Raw genomic sequence first — 20408 nt, forward strand, 5'->3', positions numbered from 1 at the left:
ATACACACACCGGAAGTAACAGTCGAGTAGACCGCTTGAAAAGTAAGTAGTCGTATTTACTTGTTTATATCAATAAAATTTAATAAATAAGGTAGTGCACCGAATGTCGGATACTATCTAGTTTTGAAATCACAATTATCCTTGCTGGAAAGCGTGCAGTTAATGCTAACACTTCGACACAGTTCCAAAATTTCTGTGTCGAAGTGTTTGCAATAACTGCACGCCTTCTAGCTAAAACAATTGTGTATTTTAAAACTACATACTATCAGACATTCGGTGTGCCAACTTATTAATCAAAATTTAATTGATATAAACAAGAAAATGCAACTACTAACCTTTCAAGCGGCGAGTTCGACTGTAACCTTCGGTGTGTTTATATCCATCACGTGATTTTGATTGTACCCTTTGAATCTAATTATTCCGTTATTAAAGAAAGTAAAGTGAATTTTATAACCAAGACCTGTTTAACTTGACATAATTCCCGACACACTATTTTAATTAAAGCAAAATGTATATCTTCTTCCTTTTCGAACCTAAACGGGGAAACCTTGCATTTTATTACGTTTATGTCAATTGGTCTCATTTGTCTCATTGGCACTCATCACATACCGTATATATCTTCTCATTTCATATGGACTTATAGAATTACCCAAATAAGATATATTTTGTTGTTTGTTGCTCACGTTACTTCAGTCGAAAAAAGTTCATGCATATTCAGTACAACCAAACATTAAGAAATATCCATATTGATGTGCAAAACAAAAATTACAAGCGAAATAAAAATATAACCCCAATTGTCATTAATCGCCGTAAAAAGTAAAAAAATATTGGCACCGTTTAGAAAATTTAGATAATCAATTTTCAATTCTAAAAGATCCCTTTTTAACTTCCATAGAATTGTACGAAAATAAACATCCTTCTGGGTATGGCTCTGTTTATATACAGAAAAAAAAACGAATTTTTGAAAACCATATTGACTAAACATGCTTAAAGTCAATGAAAACAAATAGTTTTAAGAAGACATGTAAAAAATATATGAAAATTCATTAGTATATCAATCTTTGGCAAAAACAAAAAAACATCAGTATCAGATGGCAAACTGTGTACGTGCTTCAAGTTTAAACAAAACTTTGGATTTGAAAATTATTTGAAGTATTATAAAAGATTTTGGGCAAAGGAGAATTTTCACCAGATTCAGAATATCAGCTCATAGACTTCAAATAGAGTTAGGAAGATATCAAGGTATTATCAGGCAAAATAGATTGTGTGTTCATTGCTCATATGGCGAGGTAAAAGACGAGAACCATTTTTTACTAACAAGTACAAAGTATAAAGTTGAACGTCATGATCTTATTAATGCTATTTGTTTGAAATGTCCTAATTTTACCCAATTTCAAAATCCTGAAAAATTTGTTTGGATGACGAGTAATGAAGATCGTGAAATTTTATGTAAAATGTGTTGTCTTATAGCCAAACATAAACATACTTACATTTTTTTTACTTTTGTGCACTACCACGAGGGGTCAAGACGGTATCTAAAATTCTATTTACTAACATGTCCAAGTGCGTTTGCCCTTGGTCTCTTTTTCATTTAAGTGACTTGTATTATTTATTCCTTCAACTTGTTTTTTCTGGATAAGAGACAAGGTGGACCTCTGTTAGCAAACTATTTTCATTCTCAGTTTAATACGGTGAATTAATAAATGACTAAACTATTTTTGCTGGCACTCTGGCATGACCGTAAAATCAAAGATATGAAATTTTGAATGACTGACTAAAATAACTTATAAATAATAACAATATCAATTGTTTTATGTTGTGATAGTTTAACGGATTATCATATATTCTATGATATTATCTCATCCTCTTCATGTGAATTATAATTTTAATTCTATCTTCATTATATGTTTATGTGTTGAGAATCAGAATGTATTGTGTATTGTTGTCATTATGATCCGTCAGGGGTCCTTAATTAGAAAATAAAGAACTTTGAACTTCATAGAATATGAATATGATACACCACCTAAAATGGAAACCAATGCAACAACGAAGAAAGGAAACCAGACTAGTGATGATATATAAAATAGTGAATAATATGGTAGCAGAGAAAGAAGGGCAACTACACCACCAGAGAGAAAAGAGAAAAATATACACCCTAAGCGGCATATCATGTACCGCACTCCCGTATTGATGCACACAAGACATCATACTTACCACAGACTATAAGGGACTGGAACGCCCTAACACCTAACATCCTACATGCAGAAACACTAGGTGCCTTCAAGGCCCTAGTGTCAAACCTCTAGAGCCTTATAGGCTCCTACTGTTTTTTGTCAGTTTTTTTAAAGTTTAATAAAAATTCACTGTATATAGTTCCACGGTTTTAATTCCACAATTAATTTTCTTGGATATCTTCTCCTGCAAACGGAACTGGTCAGAAACATAGATAGCAGAATCTTCAGTCTGTTGAAGGAGGCTATTATCCGACAGAATCAGAAAATACTATACATTTGTTGTATATATAAATCTGGGAACATTATATCTAACGTCTTAGACCCTTTGTATTTTAACGATGTAGATGTAGAATAGATGTAGATACGACAATTCTCGAGTGACAAACCTCTGTCAATTAGTAATTGTTGAACTGAGCATACGAATAAAGTATAATTCACCGTTTCCTTCATTTGAAAATGACTGTACCAAATCAGGAATATGACAATTGTTGTCCATTCGTTTTTGATTTTGCCATGTAAACTTATTTGTAGATCTTACTTTGCTGGACATTTTTGCTGTTTACGGTTTATGTTTATCATTAATGATATTCAATACAATAACCAAAAAATATAAAATTTCCTAAAATATTACAAATACAGTGGCAGCAACATCAGATTTGCTCTATAAAATGCCCCAGTATTTGAGATATAAGTCAAAATCTGCATTTAACCACTATGTTCAGTTTTTAGCCATGGCGGCCATGTTTTTTGACGAAACAGAAAATAAAACTCAAACTTTATTCGAAAAGAAAAGCATCCAAATATGAAACAAGAGTGCACACACTGAAATATCTCGCCTTCTTTATTACTTATCATTGACATTATGTTGATAGTCCCAAATGTAAAGCTTTTATTATAACTTTCATATAAACTTATCATTAAAAAAGGCCATGAAAACTAAACATTGACCAATGAACCATGAAAATGAGGTCAAGGTCAGATGAACCATGCCACGCAGACATCTACTGTGACAGCTAACAATTCGTCCATACAATTAACATTGCTGACCTATTGATTATAGTTTGAGAAAAACAGACCAAAACACAAAAGCTTAACACTGAGCAATGAATCGTGAAAATGAGGTCCAGGTCAAATAAAACCTGCGCGACTGACATATAGATCATGAAATATTTGCATACACCAAATATAGTTGAACAATTGCATATAGTATTAGGGGGGGGGGGGGCTAAAAAACTTAACTTTGACCACTGAATCATGATAATTATGTCAAGGTCAGATGACACCTACCAGCTATCCATGTTCACCTTAAAACCATTCCATACACCAACTCAAGGACTTAAATAGATCTATATACGTCCATGACCAACTATAGTAGACTTATTGCACACAGTATAAGAAAAACAGTAAAAAACACAAAATAAATATTTATAACCATTCAACCATGGTTAGGTTGGATATGTACACCGTATGGTCCTTCCATACACCGAATATAGTACCTATTGCTTATAGCATCTGAGATATAGACTTGACCATCTCAGACTCAACTGTGCGCCTCCATGTTATCTTAGGTCGTCCCCTGCATCTTTTTCTCTCTGGGGTCCAGAACATTGCTTTTTTGTAAGTTCTTCAGGGCTCTTACGTAAAACATGGCCAATCCATCTCCATCTTCTCCTGTTAATGAGTACGCTGATCTCTTCCTGTTTGCATTTAATGAGGAGGTCCTGGTTGGTGATTTTTTTGTGGCCAAAATATCCTTAGGATTCTCCTCAGACTCTTGGTATGGAATGTAGAGAGCTTCAGTTGGTCTGCCTCTGTCATTCGCCAACATTCTGAACCATACAACAGGATAGGTAGTATACAACTGTTGTATAGTTTTAGCTTTGTCCGGATGGTGTATTGACCGGATTTCCATATGGACTGCAGGTTATTAAATGCAGCTACAGCTTTTGACAGTCTTTGTTTGATTTCAGTGTTGGCTCCACCATCTGATCTTACAGTACTTCCTAGGTAAGGCAGCAACCATTTGATTTTCTGGGGGGGGGGGGGGGGGGGGGGCTATGTTTTTTTTTGGAAAAAAAAAGTTTGTTTCCAGTTTTTGGAGAAAAAAATAATTTGTTTTTGATTCCGAGAAAAAAAAATTGTTTGTTTCACCCTCAGCTGCCACTATATGTATCTGTCCTGCATACTTTTCTATTCCACTGGACTTTTCCTGGGTATATTGATGAGTGTGCGATAGCATGGCAATGTCGTCAGCAAAGTCGAAATCTTCAAGAATGGTGAAATATCCCCCTCTTATGACTCTTGGGATATCTGCAGTTGTTTGTCGCATCACCCAGTCAATGGCTATTATGAATAGTGTAGATGACATTATACAACTCCAGTTTTAATGGGGAAATAAAGTTGTTCACTTCCGACTGTACATTTGAAATTTTCATAAAAAGCCTTGATAAGATTGATCAGGTGTTGTGGGATGCCATAAAGTTGTATGATTTTCCACAGGGTTTCCCTATAAATGCTATCAAATGCTATTTCGAAGTCGATGCAATTGATGTAGAATTACCGCTGCCATTCTATGCATTGTTCAATGATATTTTTCAGGATGAAAATCTGGTGAAAACAGCCTTTTCCTTTGCGAACTCCTGCTTGCTCCTTTCTTAGTAAACTGTTGATTGCTTCATATATTCTTTTTATAATAATTTTGGCCATGATCTTGCTAGGAATAAATTGATTCCATGCCAGTTTTTGCAATCATTTACTGCACCCTTTTAAGGTATTCGGATGATAATACCTTTATCCAATTAGGTTGGTACAATAACTTCTTTCAAGATCTTATGGAAAATTGGTTGGAGAGTATTGGCTGCTAAGATGGGATCAGTTTTGAACCGTTCTGCATTCAGATTATCTGAACCAGGAGCAACACAACCACCACTTACAGCCAGGTATGTACTTGTGTGCTCCAAAAGATGGTAATGGAGTCATCAGCTATCTTGTATAGCACCATATGATCAGTTTATGTTAAGTATTGAAATAGACAGATTTTATTTCAGTATCACAATTATTCTGTGAGACATTTAACTTCAATGAAGATTAATATTTGATTCAATCAAATTGGTGGCAAAGAAATGCAGTGGTTCTCAAGATAGATAAAAAAAACGATCATTTCACACGAGACACAAATCCCATATTTTCCCTTTTCTGATGGCATACAATGATTGTTGCTACAAGCCCTTGTTCATAATCAATATGCATTTGGAATGTGTAGAAAAAGATAAATACTTGCTTATTTCTAGCTGTATTTCCATAAAAATCCTGTGGTCAATGTAATTTTTAAAAAGAAAGATAAAGAATATATTTTTTTTCAACTAGTGACTATTTTTCTTTATTTGATTACTAAAAAAAACAAAGTCATTCTATGATTATTTTTTTTTATTTAAATTTCACAATTTCCTTGAACTATCCATACAAAATGTGTCAATGTCTTACTATCTGTAGCTTGAAAAACTCTCAGTGATCTTACAATTTTATTTTAAGGTGCAAAATAGCAAGATATACCAACTTTTGCAAAGTATAAGAATATGACACACTGTTTTTATCCCACAATACCTTAATATAATGATATAAAATCTTCCTATGGTATAAAGATTTCTGGTACATAATTTAAAAACATGAAAAGAAAAGCAATATTATTTTTATAACTTTTAATAAATGAAGATGCAAACATAACATATAAATAATCGAAAAAACTACATCTGTTGAAATTTTACCAGTAATTTGAAGTAAGAAATAAAAATATCAAAAAAGATAACAAATATTTGAAATAAGATAATTTTAGGAATATGTAAAACAAATTGATATACTATAAAATTTTAAATCCTCAAAGACAAGTTTGAAAATAAGAGTTGACACTAAAATGTCTTGGCTGTAGCAAATTGATATTGTTTTAAAGGCAATGAAATCTCAACAGGTCATATCTCTGGTCAAATGCAATTTGTAAGATGCACATCTTCATGGTCATATACTGTACATTCAGAATACTTTCAACCTATTTAAAAATCAATAACATATAGTTATCAAAGGTACCAGGATTATAATTTAGTACGCCAGACGCGCGTTTCGTCGACATAAGACTCATCAGTGACGCTCATATCAAAATTATTATAAATCCAAACAAGTACAAAGTTGAAGAGCATTGAGGATCCAAAATTCCAAAAAGTTGTGCCAAATAACCTACAAACTTCCTTAACCACTGTGACTTATTTCATACCACATCTCCTTATTTTTATAATATACATGTATATATTTGTCATGGGCTAGATATGTCTGAAACTTCATAAATTTTGAGGAAAACATTATCCATTTTGACTCTCATTAAATTTGATTCATGATTTTATGCTAGTTTTCACATCATGTAATGATACTCTTATAAGGTTCTGTGGTACTCTTGATGATTATGACACTTGTGTAAATATTCTGACACAGATAGTCCTCATTTTTTCATAGGAGCTCCTTGCATTGTAACAACTAGGTTTCTTTTCCCTGAAAATAAAAGTATATATAAATATATTATGCTAGAGTAAAATATCTCATCTTAACCTGGCCTTGAAGGCATGCAACTTTGCTCAGTGCTCTGAGCACAAAAATCATGCTTGAAACATGAAATCCAGCAATTTGATTAGTTGATTTTCGAGTCTGAGTACAAAAATCATGCTAGAAAGTTTTATGACCTTGAGGCCTGAATAGGAGAAGGGACAGTAACCCCAACAAATGACCCTGTAAAGTGTATATCTTAAACTGGAATTGTTTGAGTAATCTATTAGAAACTTCTGTGTATGTATTGCTAAATGTATAATTTTTCAAAGTATAGCAAGCAAGAATGTGTCCACTTGCACTATTATTTTCTATGTTCAATAGACCATGAAATTGGTAACAAAACTCTAATTTTGCATTAAAAATAGAAAGGTCATGTCATAGGGAACAAGCATACTAAGTTTCAAGGTGGTGGTTAATGACCCGATTCCATTGATTGATAACATTGGCATGGAATGAACAAAAATAAGAATATGAATTGTAAATAATGTTATAATCAGGATATTCCAGATGGCCTGGAAAACATGAAACAATGACAGGGAATATGAGCTCAGTCATATCCCCATTTCAAGATCCCAAATAACATATACTGTAGGTAAAAGAAGAATGTGTCTGAGGGCATGAATGCCCCTGTCTAAGCTTTGCACCAAGTGAGAAAGGAAATAACTCCAAACCAATACATGACTCTGTGAGTTGTGGATCTTTGCATTGTGTATGAGTTTCATAAGATTTGGATGAGGATAACTAAGTTAGAGTGAGGAAGGACTAAGTAAGGGTAATACTTTATGCCTCTATTGCCTACTGCCAGGGCATTACAATTATAAATATATAAAGTCCAGTCTTTATCATATTTTGCTAGGCTACATACTAAAGATAAAATACTCTATTAAAGGCATCATTTGTAATCCGTAAGATGTTAGATGCACAAAATGAGATACTGAGACAAATTCAACTTGTCATGTTGAAACTTTCAATTTCGTAAACTTATTACCAAATTTAGCATATGTGATCATTATCTGGATAATTCTTCTTTCATTGCGAAAAAAGTAAACATTAAAAAACAATTACTTCTCTGATTTTGAATAAAATTTCTGTTCTGTGGTGGTGGTCAAATTGCATGCTGTCATCATATATATTCAGCCATTAAGGTGAGCAAAGTTATGGTAAACATTAGTTTAAATAAGCCAAATGAATACCTTTTTTTAATAATTTAATAACTTCTATCATAATCATATATAATCATGAAAGTGGAAGACAAAACTTTTGTAAAGTAATGTTTACGATATCTGTTCATTATGGAACATATAAATTTATATTTGAGTGTTACCTGCATGATCTCTATGTTCACACAACCATATACCCTGCCATGTACCTAAGTTGAGTTTCCCTTCTGTTATAGGTATGCTGAGGGATGTTCCTATAAAGGCTGTCTTTATATGTGCTGGCTGCAAATATAAAAAGTAACAATATAACTTTGATAAGGTCATACAAATGATCAAATTATAATCTTTAAAATAATCGCCCATAGCAGTTGTAATATGTGAAAGATTTTACAAAAGCTTAACCTTTAATCTGTATATATTTTGGGGGACTTTTAACAGTATTTGACAGAATTTTTGGCTACCTATCAAGGTTTATGACCCCCTTCTGTAGCCATTTTTGTATGAACTTTTCAAACTTCACATTTGTTTCAAAATTACAAATATAATAGAGATAGGCCATTCTGTACATATACTGAGGGGAAACTTGATGCAAAGCATTATTATTTGCTGTTTCATTGCATTTAATAGAAAAAGAGTACTTTGTGGCAAGTAAACCAAGATTTTTATAGAAAATCCAAAGCCTTTAATACAGAGATTTTTGTTAAAAAATTTGAAACATAGATTACTCACTTGCTTTTCTATGATGTGCTACTGTTTATTTTTTACAAAAAGTTCTAAACAACCTGTAAATTCCAAAATACCTCGTGCTGAGTCACTAAAGTTGAGCGCATCCTCAAAAGGTGTACTTGATTTTGTCCTTATTTTCATCTATTTCATCCAATAACTACATTAGTTATCTTTTTAAATGGAAATCAACGCTAGCACTGCATGCAGTAATCCTATATCTATCAGTCATCAAATTGCCAAATATGAGAGTGCTAGCATAAAGGCGGTGGATTTTCTATAAAATTTCTAGGTGTTTAGCATTTAATCAACACAAAGGTACATCATCCTTAAAAAATGGATGAGAAATTATTACCATTTTCTTGACTTTTACAAGTGCAAAAGACATCTGTTTGTCTTATGCCTTTTATTTAAAGTAAAACACAAAATTACATAGTTGGTTTGTTATATTGAATATACGATTGAAGATGTACTTAATGTTAGAACATACTGTACGTAAAATATTGTGAATAGAAAACTTAAAATATTGGACAAGTTTAAAAATATATTCTACCAAAAAAACAAAAACATACCATGTCATCAGGCCCCTCACATTTGTGTCTGAATGGTGTACTCTGGAAAAAAGAATTGAACTTCATTTCAATTAGTTTATTGATAACAGTTTACACCACCAAATAATTGAATTGATCTTTATCTGAATCAATCTTTTAAAAAACAGTTTGCATTTACATTGCTCACACAAGATCGATCCATTTACACTACAACATATAAAGAACCGGCCTGACCTTTCTTTTTGTATCTAAATATAACATTCAGCCAAAAAAGATTGATCGTGATCTACTTAAGCATTTACAAAAAAGAAAAGAAAAAAAAGATCAATTCAAATAAGATCGATCTTTTTAAAACCACCTCTAGAGGTAGCCTTTTAAGTCCAATTGAGATCGATCTTACCCGTTTACACTAGACCAAAGATCGATCTGAATCAAGATCCATCTTTTTTGTCAGTGTAAACAGGGTCCTACTAACACAATTTAAAAAAAAATCATTTAATATATGAATAATCTGAATCTGATGGGTTTAATAAGAAGGAGATTTTCATGTCAGTCTTGTTCTACTAGTAAATGCTTATGCAAATATGAAAACTTATATTTATATTGTAAAATTTAACATTACATATATACATAAATATGTTATAATTAAAATATCACTCCAGTTGACTCAATTCCTTCTTATTCTGGACATCAACAAATATTTTTATAGTAATTTCAACAAATGTTAGTGTTTTTGCAAAATCTTACAAAAGTCTTTTCACTCATCCATTTGTTAAAATATGGTTATATTTCATAAAAATTTGAACATTTATTAAGATGTTTGAAAGTGATACAAAAAAACATGCTCTGAATTTTTCCTTAAAAATTTAAGTACTTAATTAAGAATGTTTTTAAAAAAATCTTCAGAATTCCTCTTCAAATTTTCATTTGTTCTTCAAAAGAAATCCACAAATTTTGCTTTAAACTAGACATAAGTGGCCATATTTGTTCCTGTTGAAATTCAGAAATTATTAAATGCATAAATCATTGCTTGCATTTATTCTTGCGATTTTGTCATTTTAGACTAAAAGAGGAGATACCAGAGGGACAGTCAATTTGTTAAATGCAATTTTGATTTTTGAGTTATTGAGAAAAAAATCCTGTTTAATTCATATAAAAAAAATCAAATTGCTATTCAAATTATTGCAATTATAACCCTGTCTTATTTTTTCACAATTATAAAAACATCGCAATAAATTCTAAATTTACAGTATTGCTTGATAACAACTCATTTGATTTTTAAAATAACAATTGTTTTCATATTTGGTGAATTTACAGAGCTAAGTCATCTCCAAATTTGTTGGATACCTGGTATATTTAACGAAATTTACATTGAATATCATCTTGTATGTTACTTTGGATTCATTTATTTTTGTGGGTACCCATTTTCGAGGATTGAGGAAAACTTGCATTTTCGTGACTATTTGATTTCGTGGTTTTCCAAAAGTCTGCATTCAATCATACAGAAAATTTGCAATTCGTTGAACATTTAAATTCATGGTTTCCCTGAACCCACGAAGTCCACGAAAATTGGTATTCAACGAAATATAATGAATCCACAGTACAAACTTTTGATTAACCAGGAAATCAAATATCCACAATAATATCACTTCATCTCAATTAAAAAAATTGCTAACCATCAAAATACATGAATCAACAGTATTTCGAAATAACTTCATTTGAGGCCATTCCCACCAGGGCTAAAACTTGTAATTATTGCACAGTTATTCCAACCTGAACTGAAACTTTTCTTTTAAGTCAGCTATGTATTGTACCACAACCAAATTTAATTTTCATGTGGATATACTTCTAGTTATACATACATCTGGAATCAGTTTATTAAGCATGCTTTCCATGTCCACCCTGTAAAAAGTAGAGCAATTATCATATACAATATGTCACATAAATTTATAAACATCATATTCAGTTTATTTCATGTATAAACTTGACATCTTTAATAGCTCTGTATTTTTAAAACAGAATTTAAGTATCCTTCAACTGTTACTGTGACTTATTCCTGGAATCAAAGTAATGGGAAGCTGAACAATACTAAAAAGTCTGACTATCTTTATGATTTTTTATAAACACATGAAAATGGGATTCAAAAATCAATTAAGGTTGCATTGATTAAATATGAAAGGGGATACTTTAGGAGTCATGGTATCTAACCCAGTGCATTCATGAATATATTTTGTGGTTTTAGATTTTTATATCAATGTCACTGATCAATTTGTAATTGTTTGTTCTGTTTCCTAGTGGTTACTTCATTTTTCATACACAAATAATATGTTTCTATACTTTTGATATATTTTTTTCATTTACAATGATTTAGTCAGAGATTTCTAAAAACCATTGGGTATGACATGTTCTGAATTCCATTAAAATACAATTAAACATCCTGAATGCTCAAACTTTTTAAGGTTGGAAATAAATTTGCAACTGCAAGCAAACAACATAAGATTATTTTGGGATATAAATATACTCACCGTACATCAGAGTCCCAGTTCTGAAAATAATAAATACATTGTATAAAATGAAAAAAATGTGATAAGGTCATGTATGGTTAAAGTCGGTTCATCTGACAAACTTTAACTTATCATAATATTATCTTAATATGCAACTGCTTCAACAGAATCAGCCCTAAATCTGGTATACCAAGTTAGACCAATTCTCTTTTTATCCACAACCTGTTGTTATACAAATTTAATGAATACCAAATATCAGCTCAGTCTGTCCCTATTATAGCAGAAAAGTAAGCAGAAGGTTAAATTATACTGTTGTAGTTCAATCTTTTCATTGGTAAACTTTTTATGACAGTGATGATCATTGATGTATGAAAATCTTCAATGAAAAACAGCATTGAAGGTGTCATACCACCAATTAAAAGTCCCTATCTGTTCAACCAAATTTTGCAATTTTCACAGCTTTCTAAATATTTTACCTTAAGTTTAACTTCATAGAAACTAGGTTTATCCTGAATTGTACAGGTGTCACCTTTCTGCATGCCAATTTTCAACATACATTCAAAATCATATAAGAAAGAAGAGAACTCCCGAAAGGAGGTACCACTAAAAATAACCCCTGGTTTTCTGGAAATCTTAAATTAGCATACCATGGAGCGCATTAATCCTCAATTTTAAATCCAAACTCCTAGACAGGTAAAATTTGGCTCAAAATGGTCTTAATATATTTCTCTTTCAGCAAAAAATTAATTTCTGCAAATTTGTTGGTTAGTTTAGGTGAACAATGACATCAAATGCACTATTTTTTGTCTGAGTTGGCCTACTTTCACATACGTTCTAAATTTGAGGGAGTAATTGGTGGTATGACACCTGAACCTATATTAGATTGAAAGACAACAGGGTTTCATATTAGAATAATGAGTACTTTGGGCTTACTTCAAGTAACTTTGAGCATTCTTTGATATGGTAAAATATTGTACATTATTATGACAATTGTCTTCACATGACTTATGTTTTTGTTATCAACATTGTATTTATTCTAAAGTACCATCATGTCAGAGTAAAGTTATTTAACTGGGTGTCATTTCAGGTCATTATACATGTTATATGTCATCTTATGTTCTTTTCTGTAATTATATGTCATTTTATGTTCTTTTCTGTAATAATATGTCATTTTATGATCTTTTCTATAATTATATGTCATTTTATGTTCTTTTATGTCATTGTGTGTTTTACATGTAAATTATGTATTTTAATGTACTTTGCTACTGTTAAAGGCCGTATGGTGACCTATAGTTGTTAATGTTTGTGTCATTTTGGTCTTTTGTGGATAGTTGTCTCATTGGAAATCATACCACATCTTCTTTTTTATATTGTTTATATGTATCTTTTCTTTGTCCACTTATTGAAATTACCAAAATTGTTAAAACTTGTTTCCCTTAAAGTCTTCATAAAAGAATACAGAAAATTTGTAAAATTGATCCACAGTATGAAATTTCTACACATTGTTCATTGTGAATGTTTAATTGCATTTATTAATGAGGTGTTAATGGTAGATTTTTTTAAAAGTTTCTGTTAATCACATGTTTAAATTATTTTTATAAAAAGGGATTGTTTAGAACTTGGCATATCGTATTAATCTAGCTATGGTTGAAGATTGTATGCTGACCCTAAACGAATTTGGTTATTTGGGTCATAAGTCTGCAGACTTTGTTACATGTATATATACTGTGGATTCATTATTATTCGTTGGATACCAATTTTCTTGGATTTCGTGGGCACAGTCAAACCATGAAATTAAATATTCAACGAATGATAATTTTTCTATAGGTTTGTATGCAGACTTCAGCAAAACCAAGAAATTAAATATCCACGAATATGCAAGTTTTTCTTATTCCACAAAAATTGGTACCCACGAAAATAAATGAACCCACAGTACCCCTTATTTCTTATATTCTTATAAAAAGGTAGACACAATACTACATGTAACCCTTATATAACTAGAATAGCAGCTCTGCATTTTGGGTCTAATTCATTTTATCAACATATTCAAAATTTTCACATTGTATGCACTTTAAACATGTTAAATACACAACTCGTTTGGTCTTTAGAAATCCCATAAATCTTTATAATGAACAAAAATGCAAAGTGCCAAACACAAAAAGTGAACAATTATAACTTTCTGTAAAAGAGTGTGTGCATGTTGTGAGGTAATTTTTGATTAACAACAGTGTTTTTACTCACACAAAACTATGCTGTGACAGTATACAATTTCTATTTTAAGTCTTGACCATTAAACAAAACTTACCTCATTAAGACAAAGACTGGCTGATGTATGCTTTACTGGAAAAAAAGATAGATCTTTTATAGAGTTAAAATTCAACTTACATTTGTACATATACTTTTATAGATAGAATTGATCAAAATCTGTATTTTCCATATAAAGTAGAAAGGTAATGGGCAGTCCTTGTCAATGTAGGAATTAAGTGCCATTTTACATTGTTTGTCAACAAGAGCATCGTAATGACTGTCAAATTCTGCATGACCTTATGCTCCTTTTTCTAGAGAGCAGCAATTGAAATACTGGGTCCATGATGTGTTTTTATGGTTACAGTTTAGGCCCTTTTGAGTGAGTAGGCCATTCAATACACCTTATCGCTATTTAGTCCATTCCGAGAAAAACAGTCATTTATACAACTTCCTGTTTAGGTCACCAGCCGAAAAATGGAGGTCATCAGTAATGAGCTGAGGGAGAAAAAACTTTAGAAAGTGATCATCAAGAAACTTTGATATAGTATGATCCATTTTTTTTCGAAATTAAAATTGAAGTAAAAATGTATTTTGTTTGAAGTATTTACGGTAGTTTAAATAGGTCTCATTCAAAGGTATCCTGCATGGTGAATTGTTTAAACAGGGTCCCAGATAGCTTCAACTGGATGATAAAGTTGTGTAATTTTAGAACTTATCCAGAATGGAATAAATAGCGATCAGGTGTATTCTTCCCATGAATGCAATGGGGGTCTCATTTTGGGGGGATTTGATCCTGGAACCTGCTTATAGTTTGAACAGAATCCTGTACCCCGCTTCTCTTTGTATGTAATTTAGCGTCCAGCCAGACTTCATTTCCCATTTTCACATTTAATTATAAAAAACTTTCATGTGTCAACCGTAAACCCCACTGAAACCCACAGAACAGATAATTGCTGTAAACTGGATGGATAAATTTTCAAGAAATTTAGGTGTCATTTACCATTTTCATGGTTTATCTATAGAACATGAATGTGGCACACGTTTGTCAGCTTGTTGAATAAAAAATATCTTACTATGCACATTTGCGAGTCCTATCTTTATTTGTTCTATTTCAGGAACCAATCTTGTAAATTCGTCTGATATTAAATGACATCCTCTTTTCTTCGCAGGGATTGAAATTTCTCTCTGTAACCAAACACATCCCTCAGCAGTAGTCATACTTTGATCAGCAGGGAGCAACGAAATTCTCAACAAAAATATTGGGATATGTTACAACTAGGGGAAAGTAACGTATACACTTGTATTGAACTGTCACTGTAATCTGTAATATATATTCTGCCAATGTAGGCACACCTCTTCCGAGTATTGGTTTTCACATCATGAATAAAAATATCTTCCACCAATATCACTATACACTATATACATTGTACATCATATTCTTGACGATAAAATTGGGCTTAATGTCAATATCATCAAATCATTTAATATTTTAAAATCTAAAATATTTATCTAAAGATATCACTGTTTAAGAGTAGACAACCAATCGACACTTAGGATTCATAAAATGATGTTATCTACTTTCTTTTCTTTTTCTTTATATCATATAATTGCAACAGTCTATATCTTTCACAATGGAGATTGTAATATAATCGCCTACATATTGGATCTATAATTATAGGTTTCATAACGAGTGAGAATTAGATATCGCTTGATATCAACTCGAGTTATTTAATTTTAATATAATAATAAACGAGCCTGTGGCGAGTTTGTTATTACTATTTAAATTAAATAAAGAGAGTTGATATCAAACGATATCTAATTCTCCCGAGTTGTGAAACCTATTTCTCTTATGGTAAACATGCTTTTTGTGCTTAATAAAAAAAATCCGCGAAACGTCGACCCAGTCGCTTGAACATAACTGCATTGTGACGTCATATGTCCTGTTCGTCGTCAATCTTCAACATAAGACTTTTTTAAACATTTTGTACGCTTCAGAATGTAATAATATATGAATAAGAATATATAATAAGGTGAAAAGTGTGCGTATTTTCTATATTATTGAAGAAATCGCTTATCTCCGTTGCAATGGAGGAAATGTACATCATTGTGACCTTTAACTGTCAACAATGACCTAAAGAATAGCCAATGAAAATGCCGCAATATCGTTTCAGGAGGTTTCGTTGGCCAATCAAATTAATGCATTTTTCGTATCACTTTTTCGTATCACACTCCGGACAGTGTGATACGAGAATTATCTATTCATGCGAGAAATAGATAACAGGCCCCAACCATAAGAGAATGTTCTGTATCACTTTAAAAACTTTTTCATTTCTTAACATTGTCATGTAAGTAAAGGGATCTATGATCAGTTGTTAAATGTCAAAATGTTCACCTTTCATATTAAAAGCAGCTAACTCTTCACTACAGGAATTAATTAAATCTTCCAAAATTGGTTTTCTGATGTCTTCTTAACTTTTACACGTTAATAAGAAATGTGGTAAAGTTTCTTCTGTTTCATTACACAGTTTGCATATAGACAGTTCTGTATTACTTTTAAACTTGGCTCTAACTGTTTGCAGAATGTAACTCCCGGTAGCTATTTTCAATTTTGTAGGAATTCTAATAATTTCCCTTGAATTCATAGTATTTATATTTGCAATAGGATGACATTGTCCTGGTTTATATATCAACGATAAGTATCTTAAACTGGTATAAAGTTTTGCTTGATTCAGTATCTTCTCAATCCAGAATTTTTGAACTTTGGAAGTTATTTCCCTTTTCCATTGGTATTTACTAATTGGATTAACTAAGTATTGTGCAGGATCATTAAGTTCATATTTCAAAAATATTTTCCTCAGTAAACTAAACCAACTATTACTATTAATAGATTTAACATTTAATTGCATTTCCGCTAGTTGCCATTCAATAGAATTTTTTCCTTGTCTAGTAATATTTCCATAAAAAGTTAAAATTTTTACATCTATTTTAGCTTCTACAGGTAACATCCCAGAAATCATATATATAGCAGGATCTGCTACTGTTTTTGGTAAAGATAACAATTGTTTCAAGAACTTCTTAAATTGGATATTTAAAGTTTCTAAACATCTTCCTCTAGGGATTACTATTTCCAATCCATAAAACATTATCGGTATAATATAAGTATTCATAATTGACATTGCAGTTTGTGGATCTAGTCCATTTTCGCCATAAAGTCCAACCCCCATTAAACTATAAAGTGTCCTTCTTGCTTTCTTTAAATTCTCATCTATTGTAGCTTTACATGAATCATCGTCTGTACGACATATTCATATATGTGTTGCTTTATTAAAAGTTGGAAGAACAGAATTGTCTAAATTCCAAAAAAAAATCATTTACTTTCTCATGGTGACGTGATTTAGACTGTACAACACAACTTTTTGCTGGTTGTAGTAAGTATGCCTCATGTTTACTAAAATCAAAGGCCATATCAATTAAAATTTGCGTTTCATACGGACAGTTACTAAGAATGGCTAAATCATCTGCGCAAGTAGGAGCACAACAAGAAATCGATCCAATTTTGCCTCCATATCCTGAATCAGCTAAAATGTCTAAAAGTGTATTTATATAGATTTTGTACAAGTCTGCACTAAGAGTCTCTCCTTGTCTTACGCCTTGTTCTATTCTAAAAGTGTCCGATATTTGATTATTCCATTTAACACAAGAAACAGCATTTTTATATAGATTATCAATAATTAAAATAGATTGTTCTGGAATTTTCATTTGATATAATCTTCTGATAAGCCCAGCATGTTTAACAGCATCGAATGCAGATTTTGCATCAAGCATAGTTATTATTATTTGATCATTTAACTCGATACATTCCTTGTGATTACTATACTATATATAAAAATATTAATTTTCGCGAACCATTTAGGTCACGGAAATTCCAAAATATGGCATCAGTAAGGAGAGTTGTGCAAATAATGCGAATACACAGAACCCCCATCCAAATTATCTTTAGCTAAAAGTATTCATCATTTTCTATTTTATATGTACTAACAACATTCCATTTTTCTATAATTTCGATTAAAATATTCCAAAATCTGAGTTAAAAAAAGTCAAATGCCCAAAATAAACATTGTCTGATTGGTTGAAGTACTGTGGCGTCAATGATAAGCATAGCAAGCCTCGATGTAAAGCACACGCTTCACATGAATAAGGAGAGTTTTACAAATAATGTGAATACACAGATCCTCCATCCTATTTATATTTTGCTGAAAATGTTGCAATGTTCATCATTTCTGTTTTGATTCTGCTAACAACATTCCATTTTTTCTTTAATTCCGATTTAAATATGTGGAACCCGCAATAAAAATAGATGGCCTCAATGATTTAAACGCAACGCAAAAAATTCCGTTGACCCTGAATTCAACGGATCGATAATAGCATCATCACCAACAACAAAATGTCTACCGTTATCTTTGTGAAATTTCAGTTATATAGTTCTTTAATTAGAGAAATTTTGGTAAGTATTACTTATTAATGTTAAAGTTCTACTGATGTGCTTCTCTAGACCTTTTTGACGGTCCGTTTTATCCCATTTATCTCAATATTATCTCCGATGACAGTATAAATGTCAACCCGACCTATTCGTGTCAAAAGTGAAAATTGCATCGATTCATTGAACTAATTTCTTCTTAAACTATGCATGCATTATTTCTGTATTATATGATAACCAATCACATTCACGTTGCATGTTTGCATGAAAATATTATGTATTAGTGAATTGTAAGGGCGATGCAACTTGAGGTCAGTGCGCGATCACGTGACATTATTATTTGTAAACAAATTTAAAACATGCTCCCCGCGTAACACGTGTCTGAATTATCCTTTCAAAGTGTTATGAATCTTTCAATCACTATTTTATGATATATTTCTAGGTTTGCATATCAGTAGTCAAAGTGAATTAAACGTAGTTCTTAGTTGTGTTTTTTTTTATATAGAATTAGAAGGTAAATCTACATAAGGGGGTCTCATTGGGGGGGGGGGGGGGGGGGGTTCTGATCCCAGATCCCACTTACTGTTTTGTCAGATTCACATATCCCGCTTACACTATGTACATGAACAATTTTCATTTTTTTGTCATTTCCGGGGTCCTGCAGAACCCCATTTCCCGTTTTCACGACAGACCTCATTTCCCGTTTTCATGACACAATAATTTGACTTTCACGTTTATGAAAAATTGTCAATATTGGTCACGCTTAGACCCAATGAGACCCACACACTAGTCAGTATTTAACTTCACCCAAAAAGATGACTCAACTTCCCTCTATATTTAAAACCTGCATACTAATTTAAACAGCATTTGCTCCCCTTGAACACTATTTGGCCCCTTCCGTGTCATTTCCCTTTAAATTTGCTGAAAAGTCATACTTTAAGTCCATTTACAGTAACGGCTAATATTTGATTTTACCATCTTAATTTCAATTTTCATATTGAACACATTTGACCATTCAATATGAGTTCCCATGTATTTTTGTCATATATGAAGGAGGTTTTAGGTCATGTTTTCCTAAACACCTTATTGCTATTTGTCTGTCTGGATTGTTAAAACCACAAAATCAAATATTGATGAATATGCAAGTTTTCAACAATCCCGGAACATTAACAAAGATGTGTGTGAGAGGGTGAAAATTAGCCTTCTGATGTACTGATATTTTTAGCACCCCAAGTGAGAATCTAACTCAGGACTTTCAATACTGTAGCCATCGGTCTTAACCACAAGATCACGAACTCACATTTAATGAACTAATTTCTTCTATATTAACTGTTCGTGCATAAATTCTGTATTATTTGATAACCAATCACATTCACGTTGCATGTTTGCATGATAATGGGTTCAGTATGAGTGAACTGTAGTGTATTGCAAAATTAATGCAAATTGTGACGTCAGTGCGCCTTCACGTGACATAATTATTTGTAACCAAACCGGCTTCTCATGTAATGTAACGGTTTGTTTCTTCCTCTGTGATATTTTATCCTGAGGATAATTTGTCCCGGTAATTTTTTTCCAGGCATGGTATTTCATTTCACAGGTTGATTTTTCCCCGAGGAGTGAAAATCTATCAGATTTCTGTGTTATGTGGATAGTATGTACCGGTATATATTTGCCCGGATTTTGCCGTAATATATTTCACAGAACCGTGTGAAATAGAGTCCCATTACCTACTATGTAAGTTACTCTTAATCAATATATACCTGACTATAATTATAAAATGTTTACAAAGGTAAGCAACTGTCTAGGGCCAAGTAAGGGAGGGGAAACAACAGTATTAGTACTATTTCGCAGAACGATAAACAGATGCATAGACAGACCAAGGGGGTGGGGGAAATTTAGCTGATGACATATATGTAAGAAAT

At 31.9% G+C, this 20408-nt stretch overlaps 1 protein-coding gene across 1 annotated transcript; it reads right to left on the reverse strand.

Annotated features, from left to right (window-relative positions):
• Positions 1-5642: 5642 nt before the first annotated feature.
• LOC134706875 (UPF0047 protein YjbQ-like) lies at positions 5643-15307 on the reverse strand. The gene is made up of 7 exons (XM_063566208.1): positions 15083-15307; positions 14068-14102; positions 11784-11803; positions 11121-11160; positions 9280-9321; positions 8149-8266; positions 5643-6770 (listed from the first exon to the last, which is right to left on the reverse strand). Exons 1-7 carry the CDS (start codon positions 15225-15227, stop codon positions 6721-6723), a joined length of 450 nt encoding a protein of 149 aa, XP_063422278.1. The 5' UTR covers positions 15228-15307; the 3' UTR covers positions 5643-6720.
• Positions 15308-20408: the final 5101 nt, after the last annotated feature.

This window comes from Mytilus trossulus, chromosome 2, assembly GCF_036588685.1.
Source record: "Mytilus trossulus isolate FHL-02 chromosome 2, PNRI_Mtr1.1.1.hap1, whole genome shotgun sequence".
Classification (NCBI taxonomy): Eukaryota; Metazoa; Mollusca; class Bivalvia; order Mytilida; family Mytilidae; genus Mytilus; species Mytilus trossulus.